The 20,546-nt window shown below is 38.8% G+C and overlaps 2 protein-coding genes across 2 annotated transcripts; one reads left to right on the forward strand and one right to left on the reverse strand.

The window, feature by feature from the left end:
- Positions 1-7,589: 7,589 nt before the first annotated feature.
- LOC104436320 (cytokinin riboside 5'-monophosphate phosphoribohydrolase LOG8) lies at positions 7,590-10,752 on the forward strand. Its single transcript, XM_010049058.3, has 7 exons — positions 7,590-8,166; positions 8,591-8,688; positions 8,807-8,837; positions 9,297-9,396; positions 9,491-9,561; positions 9,639-9,782; positions 10,242-10,752. The coding sequence occupies exons 1-7, from the start codon at positions 8,050-8,052 to the stop codon at positions 10,320-10,322; spliced, it is 642 nt and encodes a 213-aa protein (XP_010047360.1). The 5' UTR covers positions 7,590-8,049; the 3' UTR covers positions 10,323-10,752.
- Positions 10,753-14,743: 3,991 nt separating this feature from the next.
- LOC104436321 lies at positions 14,744-15,558 on the reverse strand. Its single transcript, XM_010049060.3, has one exon. It carries the CDS (start codon positions 15,424-15,426, stop codon positions 15,034-15,036), a length of 393 nt encoding a protein of 130 aa, XP_010047362.1. The 5' UTR covers positions 15,427-15,558; the 3' UTR covers positions 14,744-15,033.
- Positions 15,559-20,546: the final 4,988 nt, after the last annotated feature.

Here is a 20,546-nt window from a genome sequence, read left to right on the forward strand (position 1 = left end):
ATTTTAAAGTATTAGGGCTTGCTAAAATACAATATTAGTGAAACTTATTTTTATAGTATAGTATTAATGGAGGGACATATGCTACATTTAATTGGGCCTTTGAAATGGGCTTTAGACATTTACAGGCCTTTGTGCTAAAATTGAGGTGTTTGGCGAAATAATTTCAAAAACTTTTGAACCAAAGTCATCATTTCCAAAGGTTCTTAGCCCAATGCAAGTACTACACATTTTTGGCCTTGAACGTTTCCAAAATGCTAAAAAAAAAAATTCCTTTCAAATTGCTTTCGCTAAATTATCTAAATTCTAGTTTTGCCATCACCATTTTTGTTGTGCAGCCTTGCATGACGTCACAACAAGCCCAAATATGACCATCAGCGAGGGTTGTGTGGAGTCATGCAACCTTCAATGACCTAGTGCTTTGGGTTTCCTCTTTTAAAATTTTTATTTTTTTAATACTTATTTTTTTATTAGATTTTGTCAAAATCAGTTAAGTTAAAGTCCTTTATATATAACTAAAGGTATTTCCTCAAACTCTCCCAAATGCACATTTTCTCAGTTTTTATGAAAGTTTAATTTAAGTTAGAAATCAAATGTTATAGAAAGCATTATAATTGTTCAAAGTCCACAAACATTGCCTCAATAGTTAATCTAAACGAAATTGAGTTCGTTTTGTCATTATTCAAGGTAAAATTCGGCAATTTCTACAACAATTCATTGTGTCGTCGCACCTTTAATTTTGTACTAGTGGTTATGCACCAAGGCTCCACCATGAGTCGTGGTGTAAAATCTCTTGATATCGGCACCTTCCAAACTTACCGATTGAATGACAAATTAACAAATTCAATTAATTTGAATTAATAAAATATGTAACAAGTATTTAGCAACTGCATTAAATAAATCGAAAGTCGAGGAATAATATTGTCTATTAGGCTAAAATTTACTAATCATCTAGAATAATTAGAAAGTCAAAGATGATATTGCATATTAGACAGAAATTCATTGATCATTTATCTGATTTTCTCATGAAATTATGACGGAAGGCAACTTGGTTAACAAAAAAATAAATATATAAAATGAAAGGGGGCCGCAGCCGGCCAAAGGGAAAATAAATGAATAAATAAAATAGGGCTACCGGTGGTAGCCGGTGACTCCATTGAGGATCTAAATCCTGGGGGGATCTCTAGAGCGGAGGTGCTCCTTGAAGACCAAGTTTGAACGGGAGAGGGACGCCACGCGACGCGTCAGCAGTGACGTCGCCACCAGAACGAACCAATCTACTCTGGCCACGTGGCTCTTGCTGTTAGGTACTGTTGAAAAGGCTTCCATCTGATTGGCCGCGCCAGGCGGGGCGGACCCCACAGACAGAGGGAGACAAACAGAGCAAGCGTTTTTCTATATTAAGGAATTTAATTTTCACCGACCCAAGAAAAAAGAAAAAGGAATAATTTTAAAAAACGCGCATTATACTAACGGATAAGGTAATATTAATATATCCGTTTAGACCCCTTGCAGCCTTTTCCGTGCTAGGATTGGTAGGATTTTTGTGGTTTATAGTCGCACTAGTTAAAAAATCAAATGTTGAATTCGTTTACATATTTAAATTTTCAGAATATTTGATAACATTATAATAAAATCCCACATGATAATGGATCAAGAAATATAGAGAAGTGTGCATCAGGGGGAGTGTAAAAGTAATTAGACATTAAGGCACGTTTTGGAATGTACTAAACAATACTTGATTCCATTTTTTTTGTTCATTAAAATAAAATAAAAAAATAGAAATCTGTCCGGTAATTGTTTTGTTCCTGGAAATAACTTTGGTTCATAATTAAAAAGTTAAGAAAATTACTTTTTATTTCTATCAATAACTCAAGAATGAAGCCTTTTTCTTTTTTTCTTCATCTTCCTTTAGCTAGTCGCCAACCTCGATGATGGTTGGCAATCTCACCGGAGCTCACCCAACCATTGGCGAGGCTAAGGTGAGGCTTCCTTGAGGTAGGCGACTAGCAAGAGGAATAAGAAGGAGAAGAAAATGAAAATGTATTAAAATTATTAAAAAATTAAAAGAAATTCTAAGTCACAAAAAAATTTGAGGGCCAAGCCAAATGCATTTCTATTCAAAGAAAAAAATTTATACTGTTACTAAACGTGTTCGAATACTCAAAACTCATTTAGGGAGCAGAATTAGAATAAATCATTTGTGAACATAAATTATTTATAAGAAAAGAACAGTTACTAAACACGTCCTAAACTACGCCTTGCATGGTTCCAACGTCATCAACGATCCAAGCAAAGGCTATCGCAGTTCGTCAAACCCTAGAACACGTCTCCACGCGAAGAACACAACCGCTTGTACTTGAATTTGACTATTTGGAACTGGTAAGTGCAATATCCAACTCATCCATAGATAAGTTTGACTAGGAGGCACGTGGGTATTTGGAGAAGACTAGGGAGTTGCTGATGGGGTTCTCAAAATTGGATGCCGTTTATTACGCAAGAGAAGCAAATTGGGCTACGGACCAGGCCGCCAGAACTTTGCTCTCATGTTTTGTCTCTAAACATTGGCTCAATTTCCTTATGTTTAAAGAAACTAATTTTATGACTGAAAAAAAAAAAAAATACGCCTTCATCCAACCCATAAAATCTCACGGTTTTCACGGCAAAGTTTAAGGTCCGATTTTATTTCTCGAGGGGAACTTTAAGGATTTGATTGATCGGAATAAAATGTGGAAGATTTAATCAATAAGGCGCTAGAATGTTAGAGAATAAATATTCGATTGTCGGCCCAATAGGCTCGAGCTGAGTTGCTTTTAAACATTCAAATTTCAAAATAATTTTTGTGCATATGTCACCACACGTAAAAATGAAATTTTCAACAAAAAAAAAAAAAAAAAGAGAGAAGATGATCGATGCCCTCATTGGTTTTCACTTTTCACCTGTTTAAATAATACCAGGAAAAAAAAAAACGTGTGCACAGAAGTTAGGGGCCTACATGGTGATAAATTGAACCGAGTGGTTGGCGCCCGACTGGATGGCTGAGCCTCTCCGGCTCGTTGAGCAGCAGTTCTCATCGTTATCGTCTAATTAAGAAAAAATCTAACCTTGAGATCTCTTTGAGATCTGAGGTTGTTGATATAGAAAAAGAAAAATCAAACATTGGACATGTGGACTTTACTTTCACATTTCATTTCGTCTTAATTTTGGGACCCCCGCATTTTGACCTTTTTTCCCTAACCGAAGCACCTAAAATTTTCCCCGTATATAGATTTCGTCATGTAGAATTGCATATAACTTTTTCATTATTTTTTCTAATTCGAAATGTAATTGGTATTTTGACAATGTTCATTTTGGTAAGACCTAAACAAACACGCCTTTAAGCAAATAGCGAAAACTTCAACATCTCCGGAACAAGATTTTTGGCTTTATCACATGGGAAATTTCAATGTACCAAAGTAGTGTCATTATATTTATACGATCTTGTTATGATATCATGTTAAGATAACTGAGATTCATCAAGAAAAGATGTGGGCAAGAATGCTCGACCTAAAATCAAAAGGAAAAGAGAAAAAAAAAGAAAAGAACTGATGTTGGCAAATTTCATTTGAAACTTACACATTCCCCCTCGCCTCCCCCTCATCTTTTACTACGAAGGGATTGCATCTTGATCGATCATAGAGTTAGTCCTAGACACGGTTAAGGATCTTGGGGTCCTCAGACGGTAGGTCGAGATCCTATTCCCTTTGCCGTCGTAGATTATCGAGCCGTCGTCGTCGTCGGGGACCCTGCACTTCTCTCCGAGGATTATGGTCTTCGTCCAGATGGAGTCTTCCCGCTTCAATTTCTCTTTCTTCCCGTCTTGCCGATGCTTCGATACCGATCGGCTTCTCGGGATCTTCACGCTCAAGTTCATCTTCAGGTTGTTGTTCGAAGATGCCGCCCTCGGGAGGCGGTTGTAGGAATGGCTCTCATTCGGATGCTTCCTCGCCGGCGGAAGCGGGAGCTCTTGGCTTCGAGGTAACTCCACCTCTGCAATCACTGCCGTCGCCGTCGCCGTCGTCTCCGTAACTTTTGGTTCGAATGTCGTGCTATCTTTCTCTTTCTGATCATTGGACGAAGCTTTGGATCTCCTTCGGAAAAGGACGCCGCACAAAGTTGAGATCATAACTATCGTGCGACGATCCAAGCAGCTAGAAATAATTACGGAAACGGGGTATTTGCAAACGGGTATTCACTGCTCATGGGACTCCTTCTTCCCATTACCAAAAGAACAAAAAGTCAAGCTCGCCATAGTTTCCAATCATTTACCGCGGCATAGACACCGATAATAATCGAGACGAAGATCGAGTCCCTCGTGAGTCGAGATTTTCAGCGGTGACGCCATGTTCTTCGAGTTCTCTATGGAACATAGCTTGAGAACAAATTGGAGATGCAGCCGAGGGACGAAGGAGAGGGAGGGGAGAATGGAGAAAAGAGGGCGGTTTCCTTGGATTTGACAGCCATTTGCTCTCAAATTTAGTAAGTTCATATGTTCTGGGCAGTTAGGTTAGCTTAACCCTTTTGGCCTAAAACGGTACAAATGGCAAATGCCCCCTCTCTCTCTCTCACTCGTTCATTCATTTTGGGCCCCACGAGTTCACGGTCATAGACTCATTGTCCAAACACTTGGGGGTGAATGGCACATGGGTGCCACATCAGCAGACACACCATCAAGGACCTTTTTTTTTTTTTTTTTTTTTTTTTTTTTGGGTGGGGGTCAGAACCATCGAGGGCCTTGGTCCGTAGGTAAATGCACATGGCCAGCAGCATTGATTGGTCAATCAAGCTCAATCCTTGTCTACTTAATTTATGCCTTTTGGGTCTCTTTGTTCCTTTTATGGTCACCCTGTCCTTTGGGCAAGGACAGAGAATCTTAAAGATGGACCTTCCAATGAGCTTGGGTGCTTTGATCTCGAATTCTGCGCCCTTATCCTTGTGGTGAGCTCGTTCGTTCCTATCCATCAAAAGGGCAAAGATATTTCAGATGCTCTCGAAGTCGAAGCATATTTGGCCGCCCTTGTTGGTACACAGATGACCGCATAGCATCAATCGAGCAAACAATCACGTGATGCTTCAATAAATACCTTAAATTCTTTATAGATGATAATGATAATGTTTGTGGGTCGGTAACATGTTTATAAAGCACATTGTCCCACCTTTTCTTCGTGATATTTAATTCCTCTATCTTTCCTGGAGGGCTAATACATTAAACTGAATTTCTCGAACAGGTTCAAGTTGATGTCAGCATCTTCTCGAGTATGACAATATTGTAAATTGGGCATCCGAGGTTCTGAAAAGTTCATTTACTTTCCTTTTTTTTTTTTGGCTAGATCTTGGAAGAGGAAGCTAGAACCAGAAGTCCTTACTTGCACGCCTCCTCTCAGATCAACAAACTGTCTACCCTCACTATTAAAACAAATAAGAAAGTGATTAGGTGACCATAAATGAGTTTTTAATCCAACTTGTGTCAGAACCCGAGAAGGACCAGTGATATAGTCAAAGAAAAAAAATGATTTTCGTATATATAGAATTTGATTATCTTTGAAGGATGAAGGACGTACCTATACAACAAAAAAAACATGTAATAAGGGTGCTCTCGAAAAAGAGAAAATTGAACCGACAATTGTTCAACTAATGAAAATGATTATCTCTAATTGAACACAAGTTGGTGTTGCCATGTGACATTACATGAAGACCCTTTTTGTAAACTTTCCATATGTCCATTATAAAATGCAGTATATTCGAAATTGATCCATCAAAAGGATGGTAATTCATATAGATAATTAGATGGGAGTTGCTTAATTTTATAATCTTTTGTTGCTCAACGTAATACCGCGTTTGCGCACATGATTTCTCAATAATTTCATTCTTTTAATTGGCCCTATATATAGGTCCATTTGAAAAATAAATCATAGGTCAAAATGTGTACGAAATAAAATAAAGGTGGATGTCTAAGATGCTTAAATACTGTTTTCAACTGTACTTTTTTAAGGTTAAAATATCAGGTGTATCACAACTAGGCATTAGGAGGAGGACTTGGCATCAGGCAGAGGATTAGATTCATTTACAAAGGAATCATTTTGACGGAAATTTCCTTGATATCACTAATATATATATATATATAGGAAATGGAAGTCCTTTTCCGCAAACCTTGAGATATTTTGTCCTGCTCATGCAAATGGACATACTCTAATGGAAGTTATTAAAATAATGGGACAAGTTGAGGAGATGATGATGATATGTACGGGAGTTTAAAAAGACAAAATCGAGGGTGTTTTTATATTTTGGTCCGGAAATTGTATATTGCAATGGAAAGTTAATTACGACAAAAAAATAATAATAATGCAATAGACTTCCTGAATAAAAAAAGGCTGTGGAAATATCAAGTCAAGCTCATTTAATTATTACAAATTTTTTTATTTTCTTTTTTCTTTCTTTATGTCTAGAGTCAGCTTTTGATGTTAATTGGGCCCTTAGCATGGATTCCATAGAGTGCTATGATTGGAATTTGGAAATTTTGATGACCACCCGACCAAAAATAAACAAAGTAGGATGTTGTCAATAAAGCATTTAGGATTATAATGTTCTTTTAGACCTTGAACTTACGACAAGAAGCTACTTTCTTACTGTATACGCCAAAGTATGTCGTAAAACAATGATCATTTATATAAGAAAGTATATGTATTGTATACAGTATAAAAATACAAATAATTATCAGATTGATGGTACTCATGCCGGGAGAATTTTGTGTTAAATTAAATTGAGGAATATTGATGACATTGATATAAAAAAAAAGTTTATCATAAGATTGCTCTATATACCAAGGGAAGTGGGGCTTTTTCTCTAGATAAACACTTCCCTTTGTTATTCCCATCTCCGTAATAAATCACATCACCAATGGTCTCAAAAAGAAAAAGTCGAAATTTAATGAATAAGCACCATAATTTTCATCACTTCAATTTTTTGCATGTACTATTCTTTGTGTACTCGAATTTTATATGATAAAAAGTTAAAGAGTTCTCCAAATTAATTTTATTAACATATTTCGTAAAAGGAGGTAGTATCCCACAATTAAGGAGTGGGATAATTATCCATAAATTCCTAAACCTATTGTACGACAGCCGGTTTAATTCTAAACACTTTAGTTGTGCCAATTTAATTCTAAACCTTTTGATGATATGTCAATTCAGTTATAAATAATTTTTTTGTTCATTTAGTCTAGAGCTACATTGGCAAATCTTGAAAAGGCCGAGGACTAAATTTACAACATAGGAATTATGATTAAATTAGTATAATTGAAAGACTTGATCTATGTACAATAAATACAAAACTTTTTAGATAATTTTCCGTCAAGGAGCCACCCATTTCATTTTCCTTGCTCAGCTCACTCTCAAGCTTTTTGTTATGTGTTCTTTTTTCCTCTCTTTTTTTTTTTTTGGCTTCTTTAGGCCAGACCAATGTTTTCTTTTCTGGGTCATATGCCTTTTGTTCTTCTGCAGATAAACTTTCCTGTTCACATCATTGTGGAAAAAGAACAGAGGGGGAGAAAATACCATAAAGCATACGTCCTAGTCTTGTGGCCGAGTCATCTACAACAAAGGCCAGCACCGGCTTATTTAATTCGATTCCGAATCTTTGCCTAAACCGACAGGGAAACATTTGATTACAAAGGCAATGAAGCATGTGGGCTAGTCGTGTCCTCATTCACCCCCCGGAAAAATATATAATCCATGCCTAGTAGACGCCTCCGAAGAAAGAGCCTGGCGATTTCTCAGGCTTTGAATGCTCAGTTTACCGATATCGAAACAACCCAAGATTGTCTTTTCTTAAGTACCCGCAAATTTTTTTGACCCGTCTTTTCCATTTCTTTATTCGTCACACTGTTCAGCGGGTTGTAATCTACAAAAAGGCTTTCTTGCTTGCTTGGCTTCTTGCATCTGTTCTGGCGGTGGTTGTGTTTTTTATGGTCCTTTCTTGATTGAATTTGCGCGAAGAAGCTCGAGCGGCTTTTAAATGGACGACGGTGAAGTTATTGGAAGCAAGTTCCGGAGGGTCTGCGTGTTCTGCGGGAGCAACTCTGGGCACAGACAAGTGTTCGGCGATGCGGCTCTCGAACTTGGCGATGAACTGGTTTGTTTTTTAACTTGGGTTTTTCTTTATGTGTTCTTTGCTAGGATTCTTGCATGGTGAACAGTCTTCTTTTCACACTTGAGGTTGAAAAAGAAAAAGAAAAATCGAAACTTTTCTCCTTGTTTGATGGCTACAAGAGGAGATTGTGTACCGAAACTCCGAGAGCTCATTAATTTCATTGCATATGGTTAAGAGGGTTTTATTCTGTGACCTCATCATGGGTTTACAATGCGTAGGAGTTTGTGTTTTGACTTTAGGTCTCTTCATAATGTTGACTGTAGCGAAGGTGTTTGATACTCGGAGCCGGTTCACGGTTACTTCGATGCAGATAGATGGTCAACGGCTTTTGTGTTTAATATGGTTGATCGTTTTTCCCCTTTTGCGTGTCAGTGTTGTTCACCTTTTGTGGGTATAAATTCTGCAGGTGAAGAGGAAGACGGATTTGGTTTATGGTGGAGGGAGTGTTGGGTTGATGGGTTTAATTTCCCAGAAAGTGTTTGATGGAGGGTGCCATGTTTTGGGGTAACTATGAGACACTCTGTATGGTGTGCCTTTTGTTTTTCCCTTCCATTTATAGGAATGTTAGTGATTTGATGGTAATTCCCTGTTTTGAAATAATCCCTACTTCTTTTGCACGCAGGGTGATTCCTAAAGCTCTCATGCCCCTTGAGGTTAATAGCTTTTCTGGTCCTTCTTCGTTTCTTTTGAGCCTTTTTGTAAGGCTGCGGTTAGGGTGGTTTTGTCTTCACGGATTCTCTCCCTTCCTCATTTTTCTGCTGTCCTAGCTAAGTTGGATAAATATATGTTAGGTCAATCTGATGCCTGAAATTCACATCTTCCTGTTGTCATAAGCACAAAGTTGTTATATGTGCTTCAGCGAGTCACCCTCAGTGATGGTTGTTGCATGTTAGTATGGTTTATCTCTTGGTCTTAATGGTAACATAGTCCTAGTTCATTCCCCAATATGGTCTGTTCACAGCCTTGCTATGATGACTTATTTCTGCTTCTTTCTCTGCATCTTTATCATTGATCTGGGATTATAACATCTTGTGTGCCGCAATGACATTATCTTCTGGTTGATAATTTAAGCTCTTTGTATGTGATAAACTCCATGTCTCCCATCTTGTTAGATATCTGGCCAGACTATTGGAGAAGTACGGACCGTCCTTGACATGCATGAGCGCAAAGCTGTGATGGCTCGTGAAGCAGATGCCTTCATTGCTCTTCCTGGTATTCTTTATTATAGACCTTGTAGTTGTCATGCTTTGATTTTTTTATCTCATTAGTGTTGGAAACTCTCTATGTATGTGCTATTGTTGCTCAGGAGGATTTGGAACAATGGAAGAAACTTTGGAAATGATAACGTGGTCCCAGCTTGGCATTCATAAGAAACCAGTAATTTCCAAATCTTCTCGTTTAAAATGTAATGATCATGCATTTGTTCATGAGTTATGATTCTGTGGATGATATAGGTTGGTCTCCTGAATGTTGAGGGGTACTACAATAGTCTGCTTGCTTTATTTGACAATGGTGTCAAAGAAGGTTTTATCAAGCCCAGTGCTCGGGATATAGTGCTCTCTGCTCCCACTGCCAAAGAGCTTATGATAAAGATGGAGGTATAATATATTCACTATTTGTGCTTCTTACTCTTGTTAGCAATTGTAATGCATTCTCGAGACTCAAAGTGTCTACTTTCTCTAAAAATAGTAGATGCAACTTCTCATGGTTTGTTAGCTGTATTGTTGAAGGTAGCTCCTGAAGTAATTCCACGTTGGCCTTTTTAGATGCTTTAGCGTTAATAGATGAGATTTGACATGCAAATGTTACATGATGGAGGCATCACTTTCCCTTGTGTCAGTGTAATGAATATGAAAGGCCAAAAAAATAAAGTAAACTACCTATGTTTTTCCTTTCTTGTGTCTTTCTTTTCACCTAATACGTAATCTGAACTTCTGATGCTTCTAGCGTTGATAGTACTCAATTTGTTGACTTGTAACAGGATACTGTTTTGCTTTGCTGCTTTGTTGTAGCTCGCATTAGAGTATGTTTTTATCATTCTACATCTCCTTTTGCAGCAATACACCCCTTCCCACGAGCATGTTGCTTCTCATGAGAGTTGGCAGATGCACAAGCTTGGTGATTATCCAGGGCAATAAATTGCACAGGAAGTTTACATACAAGAGAGGCATTTTTCATGATTGGGTCCATGGTGTCAATCATTATTCTTTTGAGTTGTTTGAAAGAGCTTATTCACAGGGGCCCAGACATTGTTTGTTCTTGCTAGGGACTGCATCCCCTGCTAGCTGTTTCCCAGCGCCAGTTGGTATGGTCAAATGTAGAACTGTTCTGCCATCATATCAATTGGTTGATGCTCTATATACAAGAAATGCATTTTGAAATTCTAAGGAGATGGTGATTGCTTTTGTATCGAATCTTCGAGCTTGTTATGATATATTTCTGCAAAGGAATGCTTCATGATAGTGGATGGTGTAGCATGTTCTAGGGCGGTTCAGTGATGAATGTCAAGTGAAACTCGACTGAGCTAAAATATTACGAATTTATTTGTTCCCCACCAGGGGAAGTGAAGTAAGTTTGGAATTATTCCTTCACCTATCACTGAATCCTGTGTGCAGCTTTTTTTGTACATATTCATTGAGATGGAGGATTGAAATAGCATTACAATCTTTCAGTGTAGATGACTGATCTAGTTTCTTGATGCAAGTTTCCTCTCTATGGTGATTGTTCGGAATAGAGGATAGGTATCATGGCTGGATTCCATGGCTCTATTTATTTCCTTAGTTCCCAAGTCTTGAATGCCTTACATTGTGCATGGTTAGGGGCTAATGGTGAAATAAGCCGCTCCAGAAAATTCTGCCGTTTGGACAAATCGAAAGTTAAGAGGTTGCCACTGAACTTTATGTAGTTGCCTACGGTGAATGAGTTGAAACCAATTCAGTGTCATGCCTTAGCTTTTGTTTTTGTTGTCATATTTTTGCTCATAATAAGCATGCAGTTTCAAAGATAGGCATGTCTATCACTGCTGAAACCAAACGAGAGTCGTAAAGATGCCAGATGTGCTTTCTGAGGTTGTTATATTCTGCTCCATCCCCGGCTCTTCTTCATCGATCTCAGTGCCATTTTCCTTCCGAAGACAAGAATTACTACTCTTTGGGAAAATAGCGACCTTTCAGGAAAATATCGGTAGGACGCGTTAGCGTGTCAAGAGCCGCGGATAATCCTATCCAAAACCCCACGAGTCCAACTTGATGTGTTACGTTTGAAAGCTAAACTCTCTGTTTGTTGCTTCCTTAGGCTTAGCTTGGCCTTATTTGGCGGTGCCAACTGCAACCCACATGGCATTCTGAGAGGGGCATGTCATGGCGAGGTGGTCCTAATGGTCCTAATGCCCCCATCATCTTCTCGGTGATTAAATTTGAAAGACCATGAAGAGAACGAGGGTTATTCCGATTTCCACACGTTGACTCCAAAGGACATGTCGATTCCGAGTATAAAACCAGGCTGTCTTTCGAGTCATTGGTTTCCGCTGGACCAGGTACCGATGAACTTTCACGCATTATTAGCGAAGCGAAATTCAGTATCTGTCGTATCACGCGAACAGTTTCTGCCCCCCAGTATTGCTTGGTCGTGTCACGGAACACTCTCATAATGCCCCGCCCAAGAGAGATTCCTGATATCCGGTTTTGTTTTCTTGCACGCCCCTCCGGTCTTTACCACCATTGATGGTTGATGTCGATGTCGTGGTGGACCTTGTTTTGTTCAGTTCATATGCACAAAAAGATGGAAGCGATGGTTTGTTGGTTCTAACTTAGGGGGGGTCCCCCATTTTCATTGTCTGTGTGATCCCCTGTAGCCAAGAGCCATCAAGCTGTTGAAGTGGACAGGCCATGAAATTGACTGGAGAGGTACTTTTGGCCCTTCATCACTCACAGCGATTGTTGGGGGGTCCATTAATTTTCCAGCTTTCTCTCCATTTCGGAATCCGGTGCTATTACACTGGGCACGGAGTCATTGTCATCTCAATATTTATCATCACTTTGCTTGGCTTAGTCAGGAAACACGTCCGTGTTATGGATATAGGTCAGCTTCTTTAGATATTTAGGGTCGCATGACGGTGATGTGGAAATTAGATCTCGAGTGTGAACCCATTTCGCAAAAACCTGGTTCGAGCCACATAAGTCCTGTGTTCGGGTTTATTTTCTGTTTTTTAATTAATCCCGATCAGCCAACTAGGTTTCTTATCGGTTAAATACTTTACCATCACTGTGCTTGGCTCTATTGGGAACTGCCATTTTTCTCAAATAATTTCCTGTCATTAAGTCATGACAGAGCGACTGTAGTTAATGAGAGAGCTCTTTCTTACTGTTTCCGCATCACTTATCTTGTTGATGCCTCTAAGATAGTAAGGATACCCTAGTTGGCAAGCATTGTGAGCTACTAGAGTTCGCGTAAAGCAGACAAGACGCTATGTCGGCACGATGATGAATTTCCGCAAGCGCTGCAAAGCTGTAGAGGTCAAAACACAATCTTGGCACTTAGGTTCGCGCTTGTCAATGGAGTCACCGAACGATAAAGATGAAGCTTGCATAGATGTTATTATGAAAGAAGCATGTGTTCTGACGATGTACTGCTGCCCTACCAAAGCAAGAACTCGACTTTATCCGGTTGGAGGGCATCTTATGAACATCTAGAAGTAACATGGGGTTATGGTTTGGGCCACGACATGCTGGCACCACGTAGTTGACATGTTTATCATTGAAGTTCACATTGCTACGGCCTTCTTCTCAGTGCTTGCTGCATTCTTACGTATCAGTCGTTTTTAAGCAACGACATCGGACTTTGCTGTTATTGTCAGGCTAGTAAGGCCATAACAGGATGGCTTAGCCTAGTTTCTTTCTTTTCATTTGGAGTTAACTGTACTGGCTCTTATGATATAGAAGAATGAGATGAGGCAACAGAATCAGGTTTCGGTATTCAAACCCAGATTGCAAAATTGCCTCTTTGGTCCTCCTGAAAAGCCGAAGGACTAAACAATTTGCAGGAAAATGAATGGAAGGAGAGATGAAGAGCTGGGCAGATAGGTCACATTGTGTTGTACGTCCAAATGAATCCCACATTGTTGTATGTCAGAGTCCCCATTGAGGTACTCAAGAGAATAGAGCTAATATCATGTCATGATTATCACAAGGATACAACAGCTATTGCAAGAAAATGAACTTGATTATGTTAACACTGTGTGGATAATACGGTAGATTCAAGCACTATGAAATTTCAGCATAAGAAAGTGGCGCTGGTGAAAATGCAAATTATAGTTGCTCTGTCTGACTGCATGAGCCAACCAGAGGACAGTGAGCCCACACAGTCACTTTCCTATATCCAGGTCCCCTCGTTATTGGATAAGCCGCTTGCTAGAAAAAAGGATCTTGCCTGATGAATAGTACGCAACTGAAGGTCATCCTTGTAAGCATAGGGCGTGAAGAAGAAGAGGAAGAAGAAGCATCCCACTGATAAGGTCTCCGGAGCTTATGACAATAGAACTCGAAGTTCCGAGGTTATTTAAGGTGTGGTACTACGTCCTAGTACCTTACTAGGTGTCCACAGACTGAAGATCAGGTAGCTAATTTGATGAACTTTCGAAATGTCTAAAAGACGATACCAATTAAAAGCATAAGAAATGAGATAAGAGAGGCACAAGACGGGAAAGAAAACTCAAATGTCCAGCTGAATGAGCAATGGCAACTGGCAAGATATCAAGGCAAACGGTTAACAATGAACCATCACAGAAGAAATAGATTCAGTTATGTGATCCATCATTGGGATCTGAATTGGCAGGACTCTACTAATGTAGTGAAAAACTCGACTTCTGAACACAACACATCAGATCAAGTGAAAGCATCGAGTTTCGTCGCAGAAAGTTCAGAGCATAGCTAATGAATCAAATTCATCGTCTACAAGTAATTGAAGCAGTAGACATCAACTCACTAGATGAGGCCTCTCTTTCCTGGATTTTGCTAGCAAAACAGAGAAGTTTAAGAGGGGTCGACAACCACAGACAGCCGGAATCACGCACCAGCTAAGGCTCTTGAATGAGCAGTACAAGACTACTGATCATAGACTCACAAACAAAGTTCGGGTGCTACCTACACCTGGGTCATAGGAAGCCCTTACGACCTCATGAAAACTAGGGTGTGACGGCATCTATCCGATGCTTAATGAAGAAATCACGAGTTCAAGAATATAACTAATTGTAGCTGCATCCTAAACTTTGCTGAGAGGACCTGAGAAAAGCACCTAAGTCGCGTCATGGCCGCAGATTGCAGCACCTAATGAAGGAAACAGAGAGCTGTATAGCCCTAGCTAATACATTCCTTGCCTTACGCAGAGCTGACCCGAGAAGTGTCATTCTAAACTTAGATGCATAAGGTGCTAATAAGACATTGCGACATGATTACGGTCCCTGTTGTGAGCGAAATACTAGCTAATCATTCCCTTAACCCCACAAATGGCAAACTATGAAACGACCTAAAAATGACAGCATATTCAGGCCCATCATCACAAATTGAACTACTTTCCAATCCCATCAAATATGCACTGAACTAGAAGAGCATTGGCCTCTCTCCACAAACAATAATCTCAATTTCAACGCCTGCGAGACCTGTGAACACCGACATGAACAGGTAGTGCAGCACGGAAAGAATATTAAATATTGCCAGGAATCACCAAAATTTACAGCTTCCCTCCACCATTTCAGTCCAAATTCCCTAGAGATCAACCATCGTCAAACTTCGAATTCGAGAACGAAAAAATACCGACGCCATGACCTCACAAGAAGCGCGCCTCCCCGCCCATTCACCACCAGCCATTGACGACCCGCGAGTACCTGTCCTTGAGCCACCGGAAGCTCTTCCTGAAGGACCCCTTGACCTTCCCTTCGACGCCGTACATCTTGTAGCTCGCGACCCTCCGCTTCCTCTGGAACTCGGGGTCGGCGACGATGCCCCAGGAATTGGAGGCCGACCCAGATGCGCCCTTCCCCTTCTTCGGCTTCAAGTCCCTCCCTTTATGGTCGCCGCGGACGTTACCGTTCGTTCGGGCCTGCGCGTAGGAGGCGCTGTGGCATCTGAGCTCGTGGGGTCCGCCATGGTAGGTCTGCAACTGCATGTCGGTGTTGTTGCTGCTGCTGCTGTTGCGGTAGCTGTTGCCGCCATAGCGGTAGGCTCCCGATCTGTCGTGGTCCTCCATGGCTATGGCGATTGGATGGGAATGAGTTGGGCTTTGATTCTTTTCCTTTTTTTTTTTTTTTTTTTTTTGGAGGTTTCTGATATTGACAGATGAGAGGAGAAGAAAGGACGATAGAGGAGAATAATGATTAGGGAAAAAGTGAGAGAAGTCTACAATGCATTATTAAATTTATCCTTAGTGTACTTAAAAATGAAATACATTTCCCCATTAAGGCTCCTTTGTTTCTCGATAAATAAAAATAAATAATTTAAAAGATTTTTTTTTCTTAAAATTGACTATTTTTGTTATCGATAATAATTTAAATATAATAAAAAAGGTCAATTTTGAAAATATCTTTTTTTTTTTTTTTCTTTGGAGGAACTAGGAACCAGAAAATGACCGAATAAGGCTTATAAATCCCACGTGACACTTAAGTAGGATGCCCACCACCCCTTGAGTCACACTTAATACATTTAGCGTCTTCCTTGAGTTTTGAACCCTTCACCTCTAGCCGAGGATTAGGGTCTTATCTAGCGGATCCACCGCGAGTCAGTTGAAAAAAAATTAAAAATAAAAAATGGTTAAAAAAAAATATCTTTAGTTAGGTCATTTTGTACAAAATAACAAGCACCAAAAGTTGGTAATTTTTATCTGTATGTTTTCAATTTTTAGAATACCACCGAATAGTTCTAAATTATTTAGGGACAATGTTAAAAAGTGCCTCTTAAATGCTTATTGATTTTTTTTTTTTACATTGAGTGACTGATTTTATGGTGAGTCCTGCCATTTTTAAAATGTCTTAAAAAGTGTTTATTTTCCGATCTCAAAAATTTTAATTTAGTGTCTCGCCTGCACGTATTAATTTAAATTTGAACCCTCGCTAATAAATTTCCAATTTACATTATGATGTTTGTTAATGATATTTTAAGAAACGCATCCTTCCATTTCATCCGTTAATAGTACAGTCACTAAGTTCTAATGAGCTACTATATTTTAAATATATATATTTTTGTCAGTTACATTATTTTATATAAAGCACGCAAAAATATAAAGCAAGTTAGGACGGCGGGGCTAATGGAACTTTGCCTCCAAATGGCGTGCTGACCGGGCAATCATATGGCGTGCGGCGATTTACTGTTATTTTAAGTGGTTTTCTTTTAAAATTTTGAAATTTTAATTTGTTTAGTTTTTTTATTTCTTGGGGATTGGGGGACTTAATTAAATTTTAATTCTTTTGACCAGTCAAGGAAAGATGGTCAAAATGAAAATTCTGACAGATTTCGCGCATGGAAATTTGCTGCATTTTCGGCAGGATCGCGATCTCCAAGACCAAACGGTTTCAGATTGCCATTTTTTTTTTTTTTTCTTTTTTAAACTGCTGCAATCTTCTTCCGACAAAAAAAAAAACTGCTGCACTCTTCCAAGATTTAAAAAAAAATGGCATTAGTCTGGAATTTACATAAGCATTCTCTAGCAAATGCACTTGAAGCCAAAGAGATCGTAACTTGGCCGGATAAATTTTTACTTTTTTAACTCGTCTAAATTTGATCGTGGATGCACTTATATATAAATATACCTTTTTTTTGTAACTGGTAAATGTACATAATATTAGGAAATATGTAATATATTAAATTTTGGTGGGCTATGCTCTGTGTAAACGATCACGCCCGCATCAATTTTTCTTGCGATTGGAGTCACGGAGAATGTAAGACAAGCGCTTTTGAGGAAAAGAACTACACGCATCAAATAGGAGGGAATGCATTTTCGAAATTAATTAAAACACTTAAAGGCAAAAGTCACCAAAATCTTTAAATTATACTTACTATGACACATTTATCTTAAACACTTTTTTTAATACAAAAAATCTTAAACTTATGCCTATGTAATTATAATCGCTAAAACTTTACTTTCATGGATATTGGAAACGTGTAGTGTTGACATGGTACCCATGTGATTTAAATGAAATAAAAAAGATACTATTTTGGCTGAAAATTCATCTAACAAAACCATGACGGAAGGTAAATATGGCACACAATTTTTTTAATTTTTTAAAGTTTAGAGTAAATGTGTCATGGTGGGCATAGTTTGGGATATTTGATACCATAAAAAAAATTCTTGATCCAATTGGCATAATTTGGAATTTTTTGTGGCTGTTTCCCTACTTAATAAGCATATTTATACATGATGATTTTTTCTAAAGAAACTTTTTGTTATTTTAATTTTGGGTGTTTGGCTGATTTCAAAAACTTATTGAGACACAATCTCCACAGAGATCGTGAATGTGGATTATTATATGAAGAGGAGTGGTAAATTAAATGGGAGGGTTTAATATAATACGTTCGAAATGGAGACTTAGGTGTTGAATAAAAGATGTTAAATATAATCGACAAGAGCTTTAAATTTTAGGTTTGAAGGTCTTACTGCAAAATCATCTCTACATTTTTTCAAGATATTTAGGCTCCATTTACCATGTGAAAAATGACTAACGTGGAAGACATTTCGCTAAAAATGATTGTTTGTATCAATCAAAATAATTAGTCTATGAAAAATATCTTTATTATTGATGATAATTTATACTTAAATATTTTCGTGACAGTTCATTTATTATTATAAGCAATGCAAGCGAATGGGCTCTTAGTCAAGTTAATAACTCTGCTTCTCACAAGCGTAGGAGTCGCCGCCGCACGTGTGAACTCTGCCGGAGTCAATGGTCGACGCTTTGACCAGCACCACGTGGGCCCCATGAAACAGCCCAGCAAAGTGGACTTCACCCGATCGGATCAGATAAATGGAGTCTACGCCAAAAATAAAATAAGATTAGGGGAGCTAGGACAGGCCCATCAAGTGTGTGTTGTCTTGTCCACGAAATTTACTTGATCCACCATAGTCGACCATGTCATATAATACAGTGTTCTCGTCCTGATTCTGTATTTAATAGCTATGTATGAAAAAGGATACAAAATAGCGAGTTAGGTGACGTTTGGATTGGCTTTCAAGTTCGCCCGTCAAGGGCTTCGGCCCGGAGGCTTACTCGAAAGAAAGCTCAGAAAGGCTCTTGCGACAAGGCCAGTGGTCGTCTTGTGTATGCTATGCACAGCCTCCGTAGGGTTAACTCTAGATTAATGGCGGGATCCCGAGTCATCCTTGTCTATGCGGATGTGCTAGGGAGTGAAGCTCGTTGAGGAAGGCCGGACCCGGTCTACCCTTAATCCTTTCCCGGTCGGCTTGATGTCGGCACAAGGGCCGCTTACTCCTAACCCCGGTCTCTCGACATGTGGCAAAACGCCATCTGTCCATTCGACACGCACGGATTGCCATGTGGCCGGATCCCGTTTAGTAGCTATCTCTTGCTTAGAAGGACCCATAAACCGTTCGTTTTAAGGATGACAAATTTCACAAAGGAATAGTTACGGCCGACATCTTTTTGGGCATTACGTTTTGGGCTCACTTTTGTAGTGGGCTTGGGGAGGGAAACTGAGCCCAATCTTGCGTCTTGCTCAGCTAGTTTGATAATCAGCTCTATTACGTATTCTTGTGTAAAAAAAAAAGCATTCATTTACTTGCAGAGTATAGTCAAATCCATCCATATGCTATTGCTATACTTCTTGTGATAGACCATAAAGCATTCATTTACTTGCAGAGTATAGTCAAATCCATCCATATGCTATTGCCATACTTCTTGTGATATACCATCTTTGATATTCAAAAGCACAGCTGCTCCCGTGCCAAGTTTAAAGGCCAGCAACTTGGAAAAAAAGAAAACTCCCCATTGAAATGAATCGACACCTTAAACAAAAGTAGTTTTGCTCGCTATCATTGCAAATTACCTGAAAAGCCAGTGAATGTGTTAAAGGGTCCTCGGAGAAAAGCATTTTTTGTAAGATGTAAGTATTTGAATTTCTGCATCAACCTCTGAAGGTGAAAGTTTAGAAGCTCATGTCTGTTGTTTCATCAACAGATATAAGGATTAGAAGCACACCAGAATGTATTCCTCAAAACATTTTTTAAACAGCATCATTCGAAATGATCTGATAGAAGCTCTCTTGTAGAAATGTATAGGTTTGCTGCAGTTCATTTCTAGACCTTTATTGGGTACCCTAAGTTTAATTCTCACCCTGTGCATTGGCATAAAAATTAGGCACTTGGACCTTCTCTTAGAAGAGGCAAGGGTTTTCAAGTTTGACCTCTCACTTGTTGTCAATTCTTAAGATCACCTCAAGAGTTATGAACTCATGTGATTCTATTATTATCCGAGTAGCCAGGATAAGATGGCCATCAAACTCGATATGGGGAATGGTCAGTTGCCAACCGACGCTAGACATTTCCAACATTATATTTAAAAAATCCTTAAGTCTAACCCATTTCTACAATGAATTTGAGATGTTATTCCATGATCAAACAAAGAGACAATTGAACGTCTATTGATTGAACAGTTTTATCGATTAAAAGAGACAATTGAAAGATAGAAAATTTGTGCATTTGTATACTTCATTTGTTTGTGTACATAGTATACAGAAGATAACACATCAGATCATACAGGATTGTAACCCTAAACTAGTCAAATTTTATATATATGATATGCACAAATCTACCAATATTACACTCATATCAAACCAAAATCATTTCTCTTAGCACATCCAATCTCAAACATCAGAAGATGGACAAAGGAATCACATCTCCTCTCCTCCTATACATGATTCCTCTTTCTCCTCCTGTGATTGGCAAAATCAGATCATAGCAGTCATATTCGACCATACTATATAAATACACTTGAGCTTATGAGTACAACACAATAATGAAGCAAGTCCAAATAGGACCACACATCATCCCTCTTCAGGGTCTTGAACTCAATCCATTATTTTAATGTTCAGAGATTTGCGAGTATATCAATCTGGGATTTCAAACTTCTTGTTTTTTGTAGGAACTCTGGAACAAAATTAATTAAGAACCAAAAGGGAAGTCAATACAAGCACTGTACTAGATTAATCATCGTAGGTTTCCAAAGGAAAACGTACCTGTAAGGTAACTATAACTCAAGAAGAAAGATCCTTTACTTGATCAACTTATCCTCCCTACAGTAGAAAATTAAATCCTAGGCCGTCTGTATGACAAAGACAGCTTGAAAATTCTTGAAATTATCA

The sequence above is a fragment of the Eucalyptus grandis genome, chromosome 3, assembly GCF_016545825.1.
Source record: "Eucalyptus grandis isolate ANBG69807.140 chromosome 3, ASM1654582v1, whole genome shotgun sequence".
NCBI lineage: Eukaryota > Viridiplantae > Streptophyta > Magnoliopsida > Myrtales > Myrtaceae > Eucalyptus > Eucalyptus grandis.

Bases quoted from the DNA above. Each gene is read 5' to 3' on its own strand.
- LOC104436320 (XM_010049058.3), top strand. From the start codon at position 8,050: ATGGACGACGGTGAAGTTATTGGAAGCAAGTTCCGGAGGGTCTGCGTG. The intron at 8,689-8,806 runs GTAACTATGAGA...TTTTGCACGCAG, and splicing joins GGAGGGTGCCATGTTTTGGG to GGTGATTCCTAAAGCTCTCA. The intron at 9,783-10,241 runs GTATAATATATT...CTCCTTTTGCAG, and splicing joins AGCTTATGATAAAGATGGAG to CAATACACCCCTTCCCACGA.
- LOC104436321 (XM_010049060.3), bottom strand. From the start codon at position 15,426: ATGGAGGACCACGACAGATCGGGAGCCTACCGCTATGGCGGCAACAGC.